The following is a 23988-nucleotide window of genomic DNA, read 5'->3' on the forward strand; positions in this document are numbered from 1 at the left end:
GATGTTGCTGCAAATGGCAATGTTTTGTTCTTTTTTATGGCTGAGTAATATTCCATCACACACACACACACACACACACACACACACACACACACACACACACACACACACACACACACACACACACCCATCTTCTGAAACCAGTCATCTGTTGATGGGCACTTGGGTTTGTTTGCATGTCTTGGCTATTGTAAATAGTGCTGCTGTGAACATTGGGGTGCATGTATCTTTTTAAATTCGTGTTTTTGCTTTTTCCGGATGTATTCCCAGGAGTGGAATTGCTGGGTCATATGGTAATTACATTTCTATGAACAGTGTGTGAGGGTTCCCTTTTTCCCACATCCTCTCTAGCATTTATTATTTGTAGACTTTTTGATACTGTCCATTCTGACTGATATGAGGTGATAACTTATTGTGGGTTTGATTCGCATTTCTCTAATAATTAGCAATGTTGAGCATCTTTTCATGTGGCCTTTTCCTGATGGCCATCTTCTTTGAAGAAATGTCTGTTTAGGTCTTCTGCCCATTTTTTGGTTGGGCGGTTTTTTTTTCTTTTTTGATATTGAGTTGTATGGCTGTTTGTATATTTTAGATATTAACCCCTTGTCAGTCACATCATTGCAAATATTTTCTCCCATTTTGTAGGTTGTCTTTTGGTTTTGTTGATTGTTCCTTTTGCTGTGCAAAAGTTTTCAAGTTTGATTAGGTCCTGTTTATTTTTGCTTTTACTTCTTTTGCCTTGGGTGACTGATCTGAGAAAATATTGCTACGATTTATGCTTGAGAATATTTTGCCTATGTTTTCTAGGAGTTTTATGATGTCCTGTCTTATATTTAGACATGTCTTTAAATCATTTTGAGTTTATTTTTGTGTATGGTGTGAGGGAGTGTTCTAATTGCATTAATATATTTATAGCTGTCCAGCTTTCCCAGCACCATTTGCTGAAGAGACTGCTCTTTGTTGATTGAAACAATCTGAGGAATGAGTTATGTTGGAACTCAGAAATTAGTTTGCTAATTGTAATACCAAGCTAAATGAATGAATCTATTTGTTACAGTCCTATTAGAGGACTTGAGTTTAATAATAATAATTTGTGCAAAATATACCAGTTCTTGCTAAATAAAATGAGATACCTAACAGACAAGAAAGACATACTGTAATAAATTTTGAGATTGTTAGTATTTTAAAAAGTCAAGTTAATATTTTATTTAGTGCAAATTAATTGAATGAAACCATACACTTGTCTTATTTGAAGTATTAATAGTTCTGCTACTCTATTCCTTAAGCATATATTCAGAAATACTTTATATCTGTGGGTGGACTGGATGTATTATCTCAAGTTCTTGTACAACTGGAATCTGATTCACACGAGACTCTTTCCAGTGCTAAGCTTGCAGTGGTGGTGACAAAGACAGTGGATGCATGTATTGCTGATAATCGTGAGTGAAAATGTTTAGTAATTTTTCTACAATTGCATTTTGTTTGAATTCAGCATGGTGAGTGTTGAAATGGTAGATTGAACACTAACATGGATTGGACTTCCAGTTTTCACAAGTGGGAGGGAATCTTAGAAATTATCTAGCCCAGCTCCTTACTTTCCCATGGAGGTTGTGACTTCCTTAAAGGTTCAAATCTAGGACTTCTGACTTCATGTTTAATGATAGACTCAAGTTAAGATTCCATCAGTCTACACCTTTGTTTCACTTAAAATGCAGCATTAAATGAAAAAGTTTAGAAGAGAAATAAAGGGACATTTTGGATACATTGGGAATGGAAAACCCAATTTATAGATTTTTAAAAATTAGGTAAAGAATTAAGATATGCCTCTTTCTGATAAGTATGAGGTTGACTTACCCTACCATAACTAGTGAGTGGCAGAACCAGACTTTAACTCATGGCTGCTTCTCACATGTACAAAAACTGAGGAATGTAAATCCTTGTAATAAGCAACTCTTGACGTTCACAAGTGAAAAAAAGTAGATTATTTTTCTAAAATCAGTTATTTAGGGCCTGGTGTATGCTTTTGGTTTGTTCCTTTTGCTAATGGGACATTAGCTGATGTGAACCAAGTGGTGGTTTGACAGGCATTTGCATATTGGGTTTCTCCCTTTGTTATGCTCCTTCTGGAAACCCAGCAGCATTACGACAAATCCTGTTAGTCACATGGGGAGGCACGCAGAAATGGAGAGATGTCCAGCCAGCCCATCTGTTTCTGCCACCCCAACTGAGACTCAGACATGTGATTGAAGAAGACATCTTGGACGTTCTAGTCCCAGCATGATGCAGAGTAGAACTGGCCTGACCAGCCCTGTCCAAACAGCATAATCATGAGCAAATAAGTGCCACTATGTGAGTGCTAGAGATACAAAAATGATTAAGATATAATACGTTGAGAAATTCGCAGCCTTATTGTTCACATGAGTATTGTTAGACTCTGAACTCTTAAAAAACAAAACCATGAGAAGTGTAGCTTAAAATGGTGGACTTCTCGAATTTTGTCACATCTCATCATAGCTTCAGATGTGCTTCTCTGCATCACTAACATCAAGTAGAACCATGGCCAGTAATAGCATATTTCAGTGACAGGCAGAAATTGATTGCATAGAAAGGTCTTTACTGTCAGTCTAGATAAGAAGAGGTATGTAAGGTAAGAGTAAGTAGCTTTTAGGAATGTTCATATTCATAACATTATGCAGGACAGCTAAGAAGAAAGTATTCTTCAAAAAACTTTAGTGTGGGAAGAAGGGGTTAAGGAGGGCTATATAAGCCATCATCTTATTAAAATACATTTATTTATAGTTGCACACATATATACACATATGTATTAGATATTATATGAGAGATGAATTTTAGATAGTGTGTAGATATATAATATCCTTCTCCTAGCATAAGGTCTGAAAAATAGTATATGTAATACATGGAAAGTACTGTATGTATAATGGTAAGTTTTAACTTTGTACTTACTGTCTTTTTAAAAATTTTTATACTAATAGCTACTTTTGGAGCAGTACTATCCAAGTACCACATTGTTTCAAAACTTCTGGCATTACTGCTTCATGAAAGTCTGGATTCAGGAGAAAAATTTAGCATCATACTTACTCTTGGTCATTGTACAGAGGATTGTGGTAAGTATTGGATTTATTTAGTGTACTTATTAAGACAATGGAGTGGAAATACACTTTTATTTTTCCCCCCAGTCATATGAAAGGTTTAAAAGTACTATTGCCTTTCTCCTAGTCCCCAAACCAGTCGTTTTGCTCCTCATCCTTCTTCATCCATTGTATTCAGTCAGTCACTAAGACCTGTGTTTCTGCTTCTGTTCACTCCTTCTTATTTCTTTCTGCTCATTCCCACTTTAAGCCCTCAGGCCCTCAACATCTTTCACATGTTATTGCAATAGATTCTTCCTTGTGTTCTTTTCCTTCTATCTCCATTTTTTCAATCCACTCTTCACACGGCTGCACAGAAATTATCCTGTTCTCCCTTGATGAAAACCTTCAAAAGTTCTTTCTTTCTCTACCTATCATTCTCTCCTCTTTCTTTTCTTTTCTTCTTCCATTTTTTCCCCTCTCCACTTTCCTGCCATTCTTCCTCTGTGCACTTTCCTCTTTTCCAATCCTCTTTAATTTCCTCTCTCCTCTCTTTCCTACTGATTTCCTCTCTCCTCTCCCACTTTTCCACTTTCCTCTCTTTGTTCTCTCTTGCTTCCCTCATTTTCCATTCTCTCCATTCGTTTATTTCTCTGTTCTTTCTCTTAACCTCTTTATAATGTAGGATTTACTATACCTTTAAATTTTTAAACTTAATTTTTATTTCTTATTGGGGTTTAATTGACAGCTATACCTTTTTTTAAACCAAATGTTTACTCTTATGAGGTATGACACTACTCTGTGATTGTATTTCAGAGATTATCACTTACGAGATTTAGGTAGCTTATATTATTAGGTAATTTCCAAAATTGAAAATACCTTTGGAACTATTTGGTTTTTTGTATTTTAAAATTTGAATTATGTTTATTATTATCAAGAGGAAGAATTAGGACCTCATGCAGATAGTCTGAGATAAAATAACTATCTTCTACCTTAATTTTTGATGTGTTTTCCAGAGGAAAATCAGTATGACCTTTTTAAAAACAATGGGCTTCCACTCATGATACAAGCCTTAACTGAATCTCAGAATGAGGAACTAAACAAAGCTGCCACTTTTGTGCTTCACAACTGCAAAAAAATTAGTAAGTTTACTATTACTTAAAAAAAATACCAACCACAGTTTATGACGGGGACTTTATATTTGCTTTGATGAACCAAGCTCTTTAGCTCCCAGGCTCTTCCTACATTTGAAAAGCAGATAGTATAATTTGGACATGACAACTAGAGTATTTCAGCATATAAAAAACTTATGTGGAAGGCAGCAACAATATAGATAATTCACTTATTTAATGCAATGTGGACAGATTTACTTGTAGGACTTAAATTTGAGGCCTACGGATGACTTTGATTAAATCATAATACAAAGTACGTTCATTTATTTATTTAAAAAGTATTTGGGTATCTCTTATTTGTCAGGCACTGTGCTAGGCATTAGGGATACAGTGACAAGAAACAACAGTGTCTGTGCTCATAGAGCTTAGTTTTACTAGAGAAATAGATAGTAATTGAATAATGTGAAAAATGAATGTTATGAATTAACATAAATTTTAAGAATGGATGGAGCACAGATCTTAACCTATAACAAAGTTTTATGACCTAGACTTGGAGCAGAAAAGGCTTTGGGAGGAAGTGATTCTTCAGCTGAGATCTAAATGCAGAGTTAATTAGTGAAAAGAGGAATTTATTATCAGCCAGTGTCTCAGGCACAAGCAACAGTGAGACAGACACAAAGGCCCTCTGAAAGGAGGGAGCCTGGTACATTGAAGAAATTGATGGCTTGGAGCATAGAGGAAGCGGCCAGGAAAAGGATTTTGGTCTCTTGGAAGAAAAATTGCTGCCGTAATATGTGAAAAGAGATTTTAAAAGATTATAGGAAGGAACTACTTTCTGAAAACTGTTTTAAAAAAAAACTACTACTTTAAAACCAGTATCCATAAACCCAAGGGTGTTTATATGCCTGGCATAACATATTTTCACTCTATTATTTTTCTTATAACTCTGAAGAGTAAGGTCTAATTTATGAGCCTTTGGGTCCTTGGCCTCTGCCAAGCAGTAGCCTTCCACTTATTTTCAGTACCACTTAGACAGTTAAGATAGTTTGGATGGGCAAAATTTAGAGAAGAGGGTGCGGGGTATTAGTCTGTCTTTATTTAAAGTGTTAAAATAACATCTCTAGTAATGGATAAATGCTCTATTTTTTTCTCATATTACAAAGCTGAGAAATTATCTCTAAGTCTAGGAGAATATTCTTTTGATGAAAATGAAGTAGAGCGATTAAAGGACATCAATATGAAAGAGAAGAATCTTGAAGAGTACTGGAAGAAAGCAAAAGAAATTCTGCACAGAATAGAACAGCTTGAAAGAGAAGGAAATGAGGTTGGCTTGTTTCATAGAATATAGAACTTTTTTCAAGTATTTTTTAACAAAAGAGGTTAAAGGGTAAAATATTTTTCTTGCCAAGTTATTTTTTAAATTTAAAATTCAATAGTAATGCTTGAGGGATCACCTTGAACATAGAAAAAATATTTTTAAAAAGTAGAAATGTTGACTGAAAAAATAAGAGACATGGAGGAGAGAGCCAAGAGATCTAACATTTGTATTATAAGGGTTCCCACTTTTCCACTTTCCTTTCTTTGTTCTCTCTTGCTTCTGCTCCCTTGCTTCCCTCATTTTCTATTCTCTCCATTCATTTATTTCTCTCTCTATCTTTTTATACACACACACACACACACACACACACACACACACACACACACACACACACACACAGTTGATCCTTGAACAACAGGGGTTTGAATTACTCAAATCCACTCATACATGGATTTTTTCCAACGAATATATACTACAATACTATACCATCTTGGGTTGGTTGAGTCAGCGGATGTGGAACTGAGGGTATGGAGGGCCAGTTGTAAAGTTATATGTGGATTTTTGACTGCCCTGAGTTGTTCAAGGGTCAACTGTATATATATGTATATGTATGTATGTATATACATACACACATTTCCATATCTTTACTATGTATGTATGCTTTGAGTCTTTGTGCATGCATTTAAAAAAATATTATCCAATTTAGTATAGTAATTTTATTTTAAATGACTGAGTAGTATTCAATATCATAGATTACCGTAATTGATTTAACTAGTGTTTTATTGATGGTCATTTAGAAAATAGTCAATTTATCACCAGTGTAAACAGCTCTAGAGTGAATATTCTGCTACATATATATTTTTGCAACAGCTTTATTGAGATACAAATCACATTGTGTACAATTGACCCAGTTAAAGTATACATTTCATTGGTTTTTAGTATGCTCACAGAATTGTGTGATCATTACCAGAATCAATTTTTGAACATTTTAATCACCCCCAAAAAGAAACCCCATACCATTTACTATTACCTATTCCCCTTTACATCTTCCCCCGACCCTAGGCAACCACTGATTTATTTTTCTGTCTCTCTATATTTACCTATTCTGGACTTTTTATATAAATTGAATTATATAATATGTGGTCTTATGTAACTTTCATTTAACATGTTTTCAAGAGTCAACCATGTTGTAGTATACTTCAGTACTTCATTCTTTTTTAAAAAATAGCTGTACTGAGATATAATTCATATACCATCTGCCCATTTAAAGTGTAAAATTCAGTAGTTTTTAGTGTATTCACAGATATGTGCAATCATCACTATAGTCAGTTTTAGACTATTTTTACTCCTTCAAAAAGAAACTCTGTACCTTTTAAGTATTTCCCTGAACCCTGCATCCCCAGCCATAAGCAACCACTGGTCTTCTTCTAACTCTATAGATTTGCTGATTCTGGATATTTCATAAGAATGGAAGCATGTAATATGTGGTCTTTTGTGACTGGTTTCTTTCACTTAGCATAATATTTTCAAGGCTCATTCATGTTTTAGCATCTGTGGGTACTTCATTCCTTTTTATGGCCAATTTTCCATTGCATAGATATACTACATTTTGTTTATCCATTTATCAGTTGATGGACATATCCTTTTATTTGTAACCTATGTCTTTACAGAGCGCATGGGTTTTGTGTGGATGGCATGTAGTTTGGTCTTTTTTATCCTCTCTGACAAGTTCTGCTTTTTAATTGATGTGATCACTCCATTTACATTTAATGTAACTATTAATGTTTGGGTTTAAGTCTACCATATTGCTATTTGTTTCCTATTTGTCCCATTTGTTCTTTGTTCCCTTTTTCCTGCTTTCCTGTCTTCTTTTATATTATTTTTAAATATCTCAGATTATTGGCTAAACATTCTTGTTTTTTTAGTGATGGCTTTAGGGTTTATAATTTACATATTTAACTTATCATGGTCTGTATCCAAATGATAACATTCATGTATATTGCAAGACTTTTGCAATAGTATGCTTATATTTCCATTTGCTCTTCTTGCTGTTGCTATGCATTTTACTGCTACATTTGTTATAAACTGCCCAGTAATGTTATGTTTTGCTTTAAACAATTATCTTTTTTCCAAAATACTTTATTTTTTACTAAAATAATATTTACCTATAATGATAATCACACATTTTAAACATACAATTTGAGTTACGATAATTTTATACAGTTGTGTAACTATCAAGTCAGTCAAGATACAGAACAGTTCACTCACCCTAAAATGTTTCCTTGTGTCTCTTTGTAGACAATCCCATTCCCCATCCTCAGGCCCAGGCAATCACCGATCTGCTTTCTGTCATTAGTTTGTGTTTCCGTAGTTTCACCTAAATGGAATCATATATTACTTAATCTTTTGTGTTTTACTTATTTCACTTTAATATATAATGTTTTTGAGATTCACCAGTGTTTTATTTTGTTCTTTTTTACTGCTGAGTAATACTCCATAGTATGGACACACCACAACTTGTTTATCCATTCACTAATTTACAGACATTTGGATTGCTTCTAGATCTTGGTTACTATGAATAATGTTATGTGAACATTGGCATACACTTCTTCGCCTGAAGTGTACATTTTCATTTCTTTTGGATAAATAGTTAGGAATGTAATCATTGGGCAATTCTACTTTATGGAAGTTACGAATCTCTTTTAACATTTTTTACATAGTACAAGTCTGCCTTCACTTGTCACCACTCAAAACAACACAACACCAAGGGAAGAAAATATCCCTTCATTCTCTTCCAGCCTTGTATTGTCCCTCTAGCACGTTCTGATGGCAGAGCCTAACATCAGGCTAGCCGTAGAATAGTGGTCCATAGAGTCTAGTTTCAGTTTTACAATGCAGAACAAAGAAAGGTGGGTTTGGAATTGAGGAGCAATAAATTAATAACTGGCACATCTTTTATGCCAGGTACACAGCTGTTACCTTGGGGTACTCCTTTACCATCATCTTATAGATTCTCTTTGTATCTTTCCTAGTTTGATTCCCTGTTTCCTGGATCCTATGCCATCCTCTCTTTTTTGGTGAAAACCCCCCATTTTGGTGGAGTACATTCTTCTGTAGCTTTCTAAGTAAGGGTACATTGGATGTTAATTTTTTGAGACCTTGAAAATATGAAAATAATTTTATTTTACCTTCAGAATTGAAGGACAAAATGTTCTAAGTTAGAAATCACTTTTGCTCAGCATATTGAATGTGTTGCTCCACAGTCTTGTAGCTTTCAGGGTTACTCTTGAGGTCCAAAGTCATTCTGGTGTGACCTGTTTTCTCCCTTTGGAAGCTTATATATTCCTTATCTACAATGTTTTGAAATTTTGAAGTGAGGTGTCTTGGTGTTAATCTCTTTATACTTATTGTGTTGTACACTTAGTGGGCCCTTTCATTCTGTCAACTGTGTCCTTTAGTTCTGGGAAAGTTTATAACATCATGCTATGATGATTACTCTCCTTACTTTCTTTCCTCCTTTTCTGAAACCTCTATTATTTGTTTGTTGGACTTCTTGAGCTGCTCTTTAATCTATTAAGTTTCTAACTTCTGCTGTTTTAGTTACCAAAGCCTCTTTTTTACTCCTTTTAAATTATCTTCTTCTTATTTCATGGACTTAAGACTTGACTGGCATTCTTAAATATATCAATGACAATTTTCATTTTTAAAGTTTTTTTTCCTACTTTGTCTTTCATCTTTCTCCTCTGAGCTATTTTCTTGTTTGCTTTTCCTTTCTTGGTCTCTAGCTATCTTCACATTTTTGGTGATCTTTGGTTGCTACTAATATGTAAGAGTCATATGCTAAAAACCTTTCTGGAAATTTTTTGACTGTGGATTCTCATAGGATTAATTAGGTAGGTCATTTTTTTGAAGAACCTCCAATTTCTAATTTCCTGCCTAGAGATTGTCAATCAATATTCTGGAATCAAAATGGGGGGAGACAGCTTGGGAGTCTTAGTTTTCAATATGTGAATATTTTCTTAGTGTTTATTTCTTGATAGTAGTCTGCCTTAATCTTTGCTGAAGTCCTCCAGTGATGTCTTCCAGTGTGAAGACTCTGTTTTTATCCCCTCCAGAGTAAACTTCCAACCTTGGGGAGGAAGGGGATCTTCTGATGTCAGTTAGCTGCCTGCTAAGTGTGTGTATGTGAGAATCAGGATCTGGTAATCCAGCAACTTCTTAAACTTTCATCCAGTCTTCCTGTTTTTAACCCCACCTTCACCCACCCTCCAATTCTTAAGTCTTTTGAGAATTTGGTAGCCTATTTTAGGTAGTTTCTTTGCTTTTCCCATTGTCAGCTTTCAAGTCTGCTTTATCACTTTCATTGCAGCTTTCTCAGGTCTGCTAAGTAGGTTATCATTACCCTATCTGCTTTCCAGTTTCCAAAATTTTGTTGCCTTTATATATTCTTGCATTTCTCCTTGTGGAATTTATGCCTGTCCTTGTCAGTTTACGCCTTTTTAAAAACTGTTGTTCTAATTGGTTTTTGGAAGGACCAAAAATAAATATGAACATTAAAGTCATCATCTTTACCTGAAAGCCCTATTAATTAATTAATTAATTCACTTATTTACAATTGTAGAGTATTCCATTGATGGATATGCTAGTTCTCTTTTTGATGAACATTCAGATTATTTCCGACTTTTAGCTATTACAAACTATGCTGCAGTTAATAACATTAACATTTTGTACATGTAAAAGTATACCTATAGGGTTTTTTAAACAAATACACACGGTTTTTATTATGAGAGATACTGTCAAATTGTTTCTCTACAGAGATGTACCAATTTATACTCTTACCCATAATGTATAAGAATGTTTCCCTGTACTCTCTTGATCTTTGCCAATGTTATAGATGAAGAAAGATATCTCAGTGTATCTCTAATATTCATTTTTTTAATTAAGGGGGATGGAGCATTTTTTCATATGTGTAAGAGCTATTTATATTTCCTTTCCTGTGAATTGTTCATCTCCTTTGCCTATTTCTATACTATTATTGTGCTTTTCATAGTTCATTGTAGTAGCTTTTTATAAATGTTATTAGAAAAATTATACTGTGGCCCAAGATATGACTTATACATATTCTTTCTATCTATTTTAATTATCATTTGGTTTTGCCTCTGGCCTCTTTTTCCTCTGAGTCTCCCCACCCACGTATTAATCTTGGTCTCTAGCAGAACTTAAAAAAATTTTTTTAATGTGATAAAGTATATTTGTTTTTTCTTTTATGATTTATTGATTTTGTATAATACTTGGAAAGGTGTTCCTCCCCTTGAGAATATTAAAATATGGTTTCCTTTAGAACAGATATAATTTCACTTTTTAATGTTTTAATATTTAGTTAATTTTGACTTTATTTTCATGTAAATTGTGATATGGATCCAGTTTATCTTTTTCCTCAGATGACAACCCAGTTGTCCCCAGATCATTAATGGGTATATTCCCTTTTCTTCTTAATGTAAACTACCCCTTTTATTATGTGTATTCTACTGACATAATAAACTTTCTGCATTATTTAAAGGGAGTGTAAATTGGATTACAAAGCAAATGAATTATTTTGGAATTATTTTCTTGTTATTTTTACATTACAGGAAAAAATACAAACAGAAAAATATGAGGATACTTTTTCATCTGTGAACATAAATATTCAAAATACATTTAAACACCTCCATGCAGATAGCAGTGGTGGAGTTCCCAAAGCAGAAGATAAGGATAAAAGCCAGTCTAGAAGGCTTCAGAGCCATAAGTCCCATGAAGCTATGTCTAAAGCGTGTACAAATGATGACCAAATGAAGACTCTATTAAAGAGTGCAAATCCAGTTAACTCTTGTTATAGAGAAAGTGGGCAAAATAAGACTGTATGTAAAACCAATTCAAGCAGCAATCAAAACGTATGTGAAGAAACAACTTTTGAAAAAAAGAATTTTGTTTCTCAATCAAGGTATAGTTTAATAATGGTTTCTAACTTTCACTTATTTATTTAGTATATATTTTTTGTGCAGTGCAATGTGCCATAGTGTTAAGCACTGGGATATAGAAATGATCAAGTGTGGTTTTGGGAGGCGCCTAAAGTAGGAAATGTTGAGAAAGGAGTTGAATGGGGAAGTATAGGCCAGTTCATCTAGGGCCTTGCATGTAATACTCAGGATTTTCTGTTTTAACTCATAGGATATAAAGAGCCATTAATGATTTTAAATTGTGTGACATGATCAGATTTTTTGCTTTAATTGAGTTACAATGTTTAGTTGATTTACAATGTTACATTTCTAGTGTATAGCATAGTGATTCAGTCATACATATGTGTGTATATATACACACACATATACATGTATATACATACATACACATGTATATATACATGTTCTTTTTCATATTCTTTTTCATTATAGGTTATTACAAGATACTAAATATAGTTCCCTGTGCTATACTGTAGAACCTTGTTGTTTATCTATTTTATATATAGTAGTTTGTATCTGCTAATCCCAAACTCCTAATTTGTCCCTCCTTAACTCCCTGCTTTCTCCTTTGGTAATCATGAATTTTTTTTCTGTCTGTGAGTCTGTTTCTGTTTGGTAAATAATTTGTCTCATTTTTTTAGATTCCACGTATAAGTGATATTTGTATTTATCTGACTTACTTCATTTAGTATGAAAATCTCTAGGTCTGTTGCAAATTGCATTTTCATTCTTTTTTTATGGCTGAGTAGTATTCCAGTATTCCACACACATACACATATACTACAACTTCTTTATCCAGTCATCTGTCAATGGACATTCAGGTTGTTTCCATGCCTTGGCTATTGTAAATTGTGCTGCTATGAACATTGGGGTGCATTTATCTTTTCTAATTGGAATTTCCTCCAGATATATGCCCAGAAGAGGGATTGCTAGATCATATGGTAACTTTATTTTTAAAGTAATCTCCATATTGTTTTCCATAATGGCTGCACCAAATTACATTCCCACCAACAGTGTAGGAGGGTTCCCTTTTCACCACACCCTCTCTAGCATTTATGGTTTGTGGGCTTTTTAATGATGGCCATTATGACTGGTGTGTGGTGATACTTCATTGTAGTTTTGAATTGTATTTCTCTCATAATTAGCTATATTGAGCATCTTTTCATGTGCCTGTTGGCCATCTGTATGTCTTCATTGGAGAAATGTCTGTTTAGGTCTTCTGCCCATTTTTGAATTGGGTTGTTTGTTTTTTGTTATTGAGTTGTATTAACTGTTTGTATATTCTAGCAGTTAAGCCCTTGTCAGTCACATCATTTGAAAATATTTTCTCCCAGTCTGTAGGTTGTCTTTTCCATTTTGTTTATGGCTTAATTTGTTGTGCAAAAGCTTATAAGTTAAATAAGGACCTATTTGTTTATTTTTGCCTTTATTTCTATTGCCTTGGGAGACTGACCTAGGAAAACATTGCTACGCTTTATGTATTTATGTCATTTATTTTTTTATGTTTTGCCTATTTGTCTTCTGGGAGGTTTCTGGTGTCCTGTCTTATGCTTAAGTCTTGAAGCTATTTTGAGTTTATTTTTGTGTATGGTGTGAGGGAGTGTTCTAACTTCATTGGTTTATGTGTGACCGTCCAGCATTTCCAACACCACTTGCCAAGGAGACTATCTTTCCTCTATTGTATATTCTTGCCTCCTTTGTCAAAGATTAATTGACTGTAGGTGTGTGGGTTTATTTCTAGGCTCTTTATTTTGTTCCAGTGATCCATATGTCTGTTTTTGTGCCAGTACCACACTGTTTTAATTACTGTAGCTTCATAGTATTGTCTGAAGTCTGGGAGGGTTATGCCTCCAGCTTCACTCTTTTTCTTCAGTATTGCTTTTGCAATTCTAGGTTTTTTGTGATTCCATGTATATTTTAGGATTATTTGTTCTATTTCTGTGAAAAATGTCCTGGGTAGTTTGATAGGGATTGCATTAAATCTGTTGATTGCTTTGAATAATATGGCCATTTTAACAGTATTAATTCTTCTGATCCAAGAACATGGGGTATCTTTCCATTTCTTAAAATAATCAGTGTTTTGTAGTTCTCAGCATATAAGTCTTTCAATTCCTTGGTCAGGTTTATTCCTAAGTATTTTTTTAAATGTGATTTTAAAAGGGATTTTTTTTTTTTTTTACTTTTATGGTATTTCATTGTTAGTATAAACAAATGCAACAGACTTCTGTATGTTAATCTTGTAACCTGCTAGCGTATTGAAGTCATTTATCAGCTATAGTAGTCTTTGTATGGAATCTTTAGGGTTTTCTGTATATAGTATCGTGTCATCTGCATATAGTGACAGTCTTACCTCTTCTCTTCCAATTTAGATCCATTTTATTTCTTTTTCTTTTCTATTTGCTATGGCTAGAACTTCCAGAACTATATTGAATGGAAGTGGTGAGAGTGGACATTCTTGTCTTGTTCAGATTATAGTGGGAAGACTTTCAACTTTTCACCATTGAGTATTATGTTGGTTGTGAGCTTGTCATAAATAGCTTTTATTATGTTGAGATATGTTCACTCTATATCCACTTTGGGAAGAGTTTTTATCATGAATGGATGCTGAATTTCATCAAATGCTTTTTCTTCATCTTCTGAGATGATCATGTGGTTTTGAAGTTTCTTTTGTTGATGTGATAATATGCATATGTTGAACCATTCTTGTGACCCTGGGATGAATCCAACTTGACTGTAGTATATTATCTTTTTAATGTGTTGTTGATTTCTTTACTAATATTTTTATTGAGAATTTTTACATCTATATTCATCAGAGATACTGGCCTATAATTTTCTTTTCTGGTAGTGTCTTTGGTTTTGGTATCAGGGTAATGGTGGATTCATAGAATGAGTTTGGGAGTGTTCCTTACTCTTGAATCTTTTGGAAGAGTTTGAGAAGGATCAGTATAAGTTCTTTGTATGTTTGGTAGAATTCCCCAGTAAGGCCATTCAGTCCTGGACTTCTGTTTGCAGGGCAGGTTTGTTTTTGTTTTTTTTTAACTTACAGATTCTATTTCACTTCTAGTAATCCATCTGTTCAGATTATCTATTTCTTCTTGATTCAGTTTTGGTGGACTGTATGTTTCTAGAAACTTGTTCATTTCTTCTAGGTTGTCCTGTTTCTTCTTCTATGTTGTCCTGTTTGTTGGCAAATAATTGTTCATTGTATTCCCTTACAGTTTTTTGTATTTCTGTGGTAACAGTTGTAATTTCTCTTCTTTTATTTTTCATTTTGTTTATTTGGGTCCTCTCTTTTCTTGGTGAGCCTAGCCAGAGGTTTGTCGGTTTTTTTACTCTTTCAAAAAACTAGCTCTTGGCTTTATTGATTTTTTCTATTGTTTTTTTAAAGATTTGAATTTTAGAAGGGTTACTCAGAAAACTTAAATGCAACCCCATATACCTGAAATAACAATGCACAATAGTCAGTCAGCAATGTAGCAAAAGCTAGTTTGTAAATTTACTTTGATGAAAAGGAGTATGGTGTGATGAAAATCTGGTTTAGGCTTGCCTTTTTACTTGTTCCCTGCACTTCAGCTCCAGTACATGTCCTTTCTCCCTCACAGGTAGCCTGTGGGGCTGGACATGGGATAGCTTTACTTTTTAAACCCTTTCTTGTATTCTGCTCTTTTTATGGTTACTGGGCGAGCTAGGTGGGAAACTGAAGAGGATGCTGCTATGTTCTGGGAAGGTTGCAGGGTATACTAAGTATTAGAAAGATGGATTACATCATCACCACCCCTTTTTTCCTTTTCAAAACCATTCTTGATGTTAATTTTAACTCGATTTCCCAGGGATGTGGAATTTGGAAGTAGTGAGATGTGCTCTTGGACCAGACTTCTTACCCTCTGGCCTACTGAATTTTGTTCTTTCCTCCTTTTTTGCTCTCATTCCTTCCTGTTTTCTTCTTTTATAATTTTTTCTTCTATGTTTCTGCTGATATCAGTATCATTTGCCCTCTGGAGTCTTGTTTAACTCCATTTTTAGGAACAAGGCTATAATCATTGCATACCCTACTCTGACAGAATTTGGTAGATTTTGGTAGGTCCTGACTCCAGCTCATTCTGCCTGCCAAACACCAGAATCACATCACTGCTTACAGAAACATTTAATTACTTCTAGTAATCTGGTATCTTACTTTCTTTTAGTGACCATGTTTTTAAACATCCAACTCCTACTGCCAAAAACACAAAGCAGCAGTTACCGGTAACAGGTATGATTTAAAATGTTTCTTTTTTTGATTATTCAAGAAAACATATTTAGGTAATTAATATAGCTAACAATATACATCGGCATATCTGCCGTCTAACACATAAGCCACGCCTTTGACTCTCTGGTATAAATGCCTCTGTCATCTTTTATTGATAGCCAGAACCTTTCTGTTTATCTACTGGGATGACTGGATGTGTATTACTGGGCTGAAGTTTATGGAATTCTTTTTTTTTTTTTTTTTTAAATTCTTGAGGATTAATAAATCTTGTAAATGTCAGGTCCTTTTCACTAATCAAAAATATCTTGCATTTTGTGATTTATTTCCCAGATCCATTTACATTATGCTCAGATATAATAAATAAAGAAGTCATCAATTTTCTAGCAACTGACAACTGTTCCAAAATGTTGAAATATAGATGCTCAGGTAAATATTTTTCTGTTGCAGTTGTTTCATAATTAAAACTTTATATGATGTTGGTTAACTAGAATTTGTAATAGTTCTACTGGTGTGATTTAAACATCATTTCCTTTGGAGAAATAACAGTCTAGGGTATCATAAAACATTCAGATTAATAACTTCTATCTGCATTAGCCTGTGCTCCCAGTATTTGTTCATACGAATCAATACAGCTAATACTTTTTAAAAATTATTATTCCCTTTTTGTCACAGTACATCTATAAGTTTAACTTTACTAAGTAGGTAAACATGTTTTATATTTTCAGAGAGTCACTAAATAGGTATGTATTCTGGATTATGCTCTAAACATTATAGGCATTAACTATTAAACAGTATTTGTATGTTTCTAGTAAAGATATGAATGTTTCTAGTGTTTCATGTCCTATTGTTCGTTTTTTTTCTGCAGGGCCCACAGTACTTATTCCATCCCTTCTTCTCCTTCATATCCCAATATTTCTTCTTTGTTTACTCTCACTGTCCCACTCCATTCTTTGGAGAAAATTGAGGCTATTCCATGTTAGACTCAAATAATAATATTCTTTTGTTTTGGATGAAGGGTTTATCTCTATCACTCTAAAATTGATATTGAGCTATAATCTGAATCCCATCACTTTTTTTCTCCCCATTTTAATACTTGTGTACACTTTCTCTTTAGTCTTTTTCTATTCATGAATCCTTTTGTCCCACCTTAAACTATGTTCATTTCTCTTCATCTTAAAAAAAACCCCAAATACTTTGTGTGATTTGCTGTCCCTTTAAGTATTCATCTACTCCTTCTTCCATCATTTATTACCAGATTCCTGCTTTTGCTCCCTTGTCTTTTAACATATTCATTCCCCTCTTAACTTCCTGCAGTCTGGCTTCTTTTATTGCCATTCTACTAAACTTTAGTGTTAAAGGTTACCTGAAATCTCTTTTTTATTAACCCCAAACAGTAACTTTTAGAAAAATTCTTAATCCTCTTTAGTATCTCTGCAGTATTGACTATGATTTCTTGAAATCCTCTCCTTTCAGTAGTTTAAAGCTGCAGTTCCCAAACTGTCCACAGAGCTCCCTGGGCCTCTGCAGTGAACTCATGAGGGCACTACACAATATTTTAAATTTTATAAGTGAAACACAAAATAGTCAACATCTTTTGGACACCACATGAACTATTAGCTCAAAGTAGTTCATGGTTTCAACATTGATTGTACTACATTCATTTTGATAATGACATGTCTTTGTGAAGCTGGATTTTCAAAGATTGTTGTGATTTTTAAAAAGCAAACACCACCTGAAAACCAATGGGGAACAGGAAATGAGGGTGGCAGTGTCTAGTCTGACTCCCAAGTTTTGAGAAGTTTTGCTGTACCCAATAGGTGCACACATCCCATTAGGAAGTAATTGTAATTAGTAAGGTGAAACACACACACACACATATTTCAAATGTAGGTGTATTTTTTTCAAATGGCTACAAAAAGTTGTTAGAACATAAATACTTAGTAAGTTGTTTTGGGCCTAAGAGAATGTTTAGTATTTCTTTTGGTCTAAGGGTGCTATAAAAAAAAAAATCACCAAGATCTTAGAGTGATAAAGTTTGAGAACCCCTGGTGAAAAATATTCCAGTTGGCAGAGTGGATGCCCTATAACTGTTAACTCTCTTTCATCCCTTAGGTTGTTTGAAATGGTTCTTTTCCAGTTCCTTTGCTTCCTCGGTGACCATTCATTTCACAGACATTTATGGAGTGCTTATTCTGTGTCAGGTACTGGGATCAAAGATGAAAAGCACTCAGTCCTTATTTCAAGAAGTTTACAGTCTAGAAGCCACTCCATTTTACCATCTTTATTGTTTTACCTTTCTCTTTCAGCCAAATTTCTACAGGCACTCCCCCCAGTACATAGTCTTTAACACTTACTTGACTCTGCTGCAACATTTATTTTTGTGGCATCAACTATCATGTTTACCAATGATTTTCAAATCTGTATCTCTACACTTGGCTTCTACCTCGTGTTATAGCCTCTTTCTTCCATTGCCAGCTGTACCCAGGACATACTCACTTTAATGTCTTATTATTTAAAGCTTAATGCATTCAAAACACAACATCTTTCTCCCTCTTAAACTGCCCTCCCTCCAGCCACTCCATTTTTTATTAGTGTTGCCACTATTCTTCTGGCCTCCCAGATCTCAAACCTTGAGTCATCTGTAGCTATCTTTTCTTTTTACATCTCTATTTCTAATCTATCAAATTTGATTCTTTCTTTCCCACAGAGTCCCTTTTTCCTTTATGCCTAAATTACTCCAGGAACTTTCTAGCAGTCTTTCAGTCTCAAGTCTCACCAACCCCCAGTTATAATGTATATTGCTGTTAACTTATTTTCTTTATATGTGCTTTTTATCATGTCACCATACTACAGAACCCTCAGTGCTTCTCTGTAACTCACTTAATCAGACTCTCTGACTGGCTTTCAGAATTATGTGGAATTTTGTCTTACTTCCACTTGTTGAATTTCACTGCGCACTTGCTATTTTTTAAGTCTGCCAGAAATATGCCATACTTATTCCAAACTTGGCCACTCAATTACCAAATCACTTGAGAATTTTCCTAAACATCTCCCATACACCAACAGCTCATTATTCACCAGTTTTACCTCATAAATGTCTGCATTCTCCCTGCAAATGCTGTGTTTCAGAATCCCCTCATTTTCTAGACTGTTTAACCCCTCAACTGATCCTCTTACCTTCACCTACACTTCCTATAAGACAAAATCATATTATTTCTCTGCTTAATAAATATCCTTCAATTCCTCCCTGTTGAGTGGAAGATAGTTAAAAATCCATAGCATGGCTTTCAGGACCCCTCTTGATTGCCCCTGGCAACCCTTACCAGACTCAGGCAGATGGAGAACTTTATAATGGATGGATGTGGCTAATAATACCTAAAGCTACTGATCAATCTTAACGTTAAAAAAAGAGAGAGATAGTCAGACTTTATGTGCCTCATTAATATGATGCAGTAAGAAATACACAATACTTACCTGTGAGGACTTCTACTAAAAAAACAACTGAGCCTGAATCTGATCAATCATCTAGATCTAATTACTAGTTTCTTGGGCACACAGGAACGTTTTAAGGAATGCAACTAGGATGTAATCAGCAAAACCCAGCCTTTGGTAAACTGCATAGTACAAATGACCCAGTGTCTCCAATAGTAAATGACAAAGAGGAAGAGAGGGGAATTGGTAGATTAAAAGAAACACAAGAGACACATCATCTGAATGTAATGGTGGACCTTGTTTGGCTCATGATTCAAATAAACCAACTGTAAAAAGAAAGTTTTGAAATGATGGGGAAATTTGAACACTGACTAGATACTAGATTATATTAAGCATAGTTTTCTTACATGTGATAATGGTTTTAAAAAAAAACAATGAGACAAAACAAGTGTTTTTTACAAAGAGTTCTTATCTGTTAGGAATGCATGTATTTATAGATGAAATGATGCTTTAGTGTAAATTCCAGGCTTCATAATTCAGTGTGTACATGGGAAGCAGAGCTGAGTAGGTAAAGTGTATTTGAAATATGACTGGCCATGAGTTAATAATTACTGAAGGTGGATGATGGATACACAGAGGTTCATTATATTTTCCCCTTTATTCTCGTGTGTTGGGAATGTTCCATAATAAAACATTTAAAAAAAGAAAAGGATGACTGGGCATAAGGGTCACTTTTTTTGGATATCTTCCCTGACAGTGACTCCTGCGCAAAATCAGTCATGCTAGATATGCTTCTTTTCTATATTGCTATAACTCTGTTCACACCTCTGTGGCAACACTTACTTCACTACATTGTATTTGTTGGTTTTACTCTCTCACATGACATGACTTTGACTTTCTTGATGTATTTATAATTAAGTTTCAGACTTCACTTCAGTTACCATCCTTAAAGATATTTGCTTTCATAGATTTGTTATTATATATTTTGTAACATCTATACATCACTGTATTTGTTTTCTTTTAGGTTGCATAGCAGTAGGAAAATCCTTGAATAGCCGAAATTTTAGCAAGCTCTTGCACTCTTGTCCATACCAGTGTGATCGTCACAAAGTCATTGTGGAAGCTGAAGACACATATAAAAGTGAACTAAGGAAATCACTTATCTGTAACAAAAGTAATTAATTCAGCAGTTTTAAAACTGTAACTATGGCCATACCTTCTAAACTGTGATCTAGAACATTAAGTATTTTAAAAGCTAAAGGGTAAAATAATGTCGAAAAGAAAATCTGTCTCGGAGCAACCAGTGATTTAAGATGGACCCAAGGAGTAGGTTTAGTCTCTGGTGGTCTAAAAATTCTTCCTAATCCACCTAAGGATTCCCATTAGAAATGAGGGGAAAAGGAAATATCATACTAATGTGCTGCTACTCAGACTGATACTCTAAGTAAGCTGAATGTTTTCCATATTTTTCAGAAATACTGCTGACTCCACGTAGAAGACAACAGCTCAGTAATGAATCTACTGCCCCTGGAGGAATAAGTGAATACATTTAATTTTCAAATAAACCTAAATTTCATATGTTCCTGAAAAAGAGGAGAACAGCTGAATGATTGTTTTCAGTCTCATCATTAATGGCTTTCAAATGATAATCCTTGGCTCAGATGAGGGTCATACTTCCTGAGAAAAGAGGCTTCTCTCTTCCTTTCCTTATGTTGCTTTATCACTTATTGCTTAATAGCTGGGGAAGGAGCAGGAGGAAACTAACAATTATTAAGAAACTACTCTCTGTTAGTGTTTTGTGGATATTTCTTTTAATAAATATAATAACATTATATGGTAAGGTATTATTTTATTCCCACTTTAAGGCACAATGAGTTGGCAAATGGCAGAGCTTAGATTCAAATGCAAGCCTGTCTGTCTCCAAAAGCCCTTGTTCTATCCTCAGGATCACATTTCTATTTTAAGAACAAAATTATTCTCCTATGCACAAGTGCTTTGAAAAGATTTTGCACATTTTGGTTCATATCTATGGCACTTTAAACAATCAAAATTGAAGAGACAAATAGTATAAACCTTACAGCCCTGCTTAAAAATCAAAATACTTCTTAAACTATGAGTTAATTTACAGGAACTTTTATTTAACTACAGGTTATCATTTCAGGTTTGTCACCATCTCAAATTGATCACAGAGACTTAAAGAACATTATCATTTTCTTCTGTTCATATGGAATTTGTACCTACAGAGTAAAAATAAGCAGTTGGGTACATTACTTGTCAAAGTAACCTAGAAATTAGTAACACCTACAGAGCCATCCTGTTATTTATTGCGAAGGCATGTGGTCTTGAACCATCCCAGAAACATTTTAACTACATACTTTTATTTGGCCATTTTCACTGCCAAAACCTTGAAAAATTTCAGATTTACTTTTTATAACTGGCTCTTTTTCTAGATTAAAAGTTCTGCATACAAATTAAAATTAAGTATGGTACCACTACAGGGTAACTTACTTTTTGAAGTAGTATTTTATGTAGAAACTGTTAGAAAATGGGTATTTTTTTCATTGAAATATTACAGTTGGAAATCTTGTTTTTGACAAGGAGTTGGCATCAAATTAGTAACAATTGCTTCAGCAGCATGTCTTAAAAGCAAATATGTAACAACTAAAAATATTCTATAATTTTTCATAGTAAAATCGTTTGTAGAGTCTCATGAAATATACATAATTATGGTTACACATGGATTATACAGAGTGATCCTAAATACTGCTAAGTCACATTCAGCTCATAAATAACTACCTTTTTGTATAGGTTAGACTTGCTTTAGCTAAAGTCAGATAGTTAATAAGTTGGCCTGCTTTTTTCAAATTTAGAAAGGCATCTTGAGGTAGTGATTATATGGTCTTACATCTCTTTTACAGGCAGGCCAGGACTATTTGATATATTGCCATTCCCTCTGGATAAATTTCCCTTTCATAATAGAGACATTCTTCACCTTTCATTTGGTTATAGGTTACACTCAAAGTTGAGCCTATTCTTCTGAGAAGAATACCATCTAAGTATTTAAAGAGCCTTGAGGACAAGCCTCTCTTTTAGGGTGGATTGATATCTTGAGAGGGTTTGAAAAATAAGAGTCACTAGAACTGAGGCTTCTTGCCTATTTTTTCCCTGCTTTTTTCTAATGCCCAATCAGTATTAAGAGAAGCACTAAATAAGCCATGGAAGGGAGCCTTGTGGTATACAAAGCTGTTTCCTCCTTCTAGACTGCCCATTACTCTTGGTAGCCTTTAAGGAATTGGGCACAGATGTTAATTTAAGCGTATAAGTCAGTGAGATGGCAATGGCAAAGGAAAAGTGGCTATCGGCTCTACACGAACCACCCAGGACCCTAATATCCTGAATGTTATAATAACCCACTTCATCCTGATTATGAGTTCAAATCATCTAGCAAGTCAAGTTGAAATCATCTGTTTCTCAGATGACCACAGTTTTCTAGTAGATCTAATAGTTAGGAGTAACTTTATTGATAAGTTTTTAACAGTTTTTACCAGTAGTAAAAAATTTCTTTCAACAAATATTTATTGATCACCTACTATTTCCTACTAAAGTAAACGGAAGCCTTAATTGGAAATTGGAAATATAAAAACTCTTCCTCATCAGCATCTAGCTACAATAATTACATGCATTAACAATTAATTTAAAGGCTTAAAAGAAAATTATTTCCTGGTAATCATCACTAGAAAATATTTACATTTACAGATACCAACTGTGCATTCTTCCTGTTGTAGAAAGTATCCCTAAAAACCACATAATTAAAAACTTCCTTCCTCATTGTGCAACCTATTTTTTGAGTTTTAATCAAGCTGAGCATCCATATAGGTAGTGAACATGTTCTTTATAGCAAATTTTGAAAAAGACCCTTATTCTTTAAAAATATTAATCAAGCCTGATAATTAAAGTAACAAGTGTTGATATTCTCTTCTATTCTATGAAGTTACGGAGCCCTTTGGGAAGACTGTATCTATAAGATAGGTAAGCTGTTTGTTAACTGTCCTTACAGGAATGTTGAGAGAATTAACAATTGAATGTTTATAAAATTTTGTGTTTCTTGATTAAAGGATTTTGCAAACATTATTACAGTAGAATTGTTACAGTTTTTGAAGAAATTAGTGATAACGTCTAGCTTAATAGTAGGCACTCAATTTTTTTTTTAATTGAGATTGATTTCTACAGGATGAGTAGCCCGGGCATGAAGTTTTCTCACTATTTAATCCATATCCTTAGAATAAGTTAAGCACTTATTTGGGTCTCAAGAAGATTCCTTTGTTCAGCAAGTACTAATATATTCTACAATTTTCATTAATTACAGAAAAAAGAAGAATTCGTAAAAACTTTACTGAAGAAGAAGTAAATTACCTTTTCAATGGAGTTAAGAAAATGGGAAATCACTGGAACTTAATTTTGTGGTCTTTCCCCTTTCAGCAAGGACGGAAGGCTGTGGACCTTGCTCACAAATACCACAAGCTGATCAAACGCCCCAAGTGTGCGGCAACTTGATTGGAAGAAGGCTTGTCAGTTTTTAGTTTGATCTCTTAAAATACAGTGTCTTGAAAATACAAAATTTAAAATATTCTAAACTCTCATGAGACAGGAAATGTGGCAATGGTGATACTGTTATAAGTAAATACTTTTTTGTGATGCTGTAGCTCATCAAACTATTAATTTATAAAACAAATACATTTTCAATGTGTAGATTAGTAAGACAGAATTCCTTTATAAGATCAAACATTTGTTTAGG

General features: G+C 34.0%; 1 protein-coding gene across 1 annotated transcript in view; it reads left to right on the plus strand.

The window, feature by feature from the left end:
• The window catches only part of TERB1 (telomere repeat binding bouquet formation protein 1), a 39704-nt gene extending 15825 nt beyond the window's left edge, over positions 1-23879 (plus strand). The window contains exons 8-17 of the mRNA XM_010985684.3: positions 1287-1439; positions 2994-3125; positions 4106-4231; positions 5365-5525; positions 11150-11499; positions 15700-15764; positions 16092-16187; positions 20218-20367; positions 20667-20732; positions 23560-23879. Of these exons, the coding sequence (XP_010983986.2) occupies positions 1287-1439; positions 2994-3125; positions 4106-4231; positions 5365-5525; positions 11150-11499; positions 15700-15764; positions 16092-16187; positions 20218-20367; positions 20667-20732; positions 23560-23747 (1487 nt within the window). The 3' untranslated portion in view covers positions 23748-23879. The remainder of the gene's footprint in view (positions 1-1286; positions 1440-2993; positions 3126-4105; positions 4232-5364; positions 5526-11149; positions 11500-15699; positions 15765-16091; positions 16188-20217; positions 20368-20666; positions 20733-23559) is intronic.
• Positions 23880-23988: the final 109 nt, after the last annotated feature.

This window comes from Camelus dromedarius, chromosome 9 (assembly GCF_036321535.1).
Source record: "Camelus dromedarius isolate mCamDro1 chromosome 9, mCamDro1.pat, whole genome shotgun sequence".
NCBI classification, from domain to species: domain Eukaryota; kingdom Metazoa; phylum Chordata; class Mammalia; order Artiodactyla; family Camelidae; genus Camelus; species Camelus dromedarius.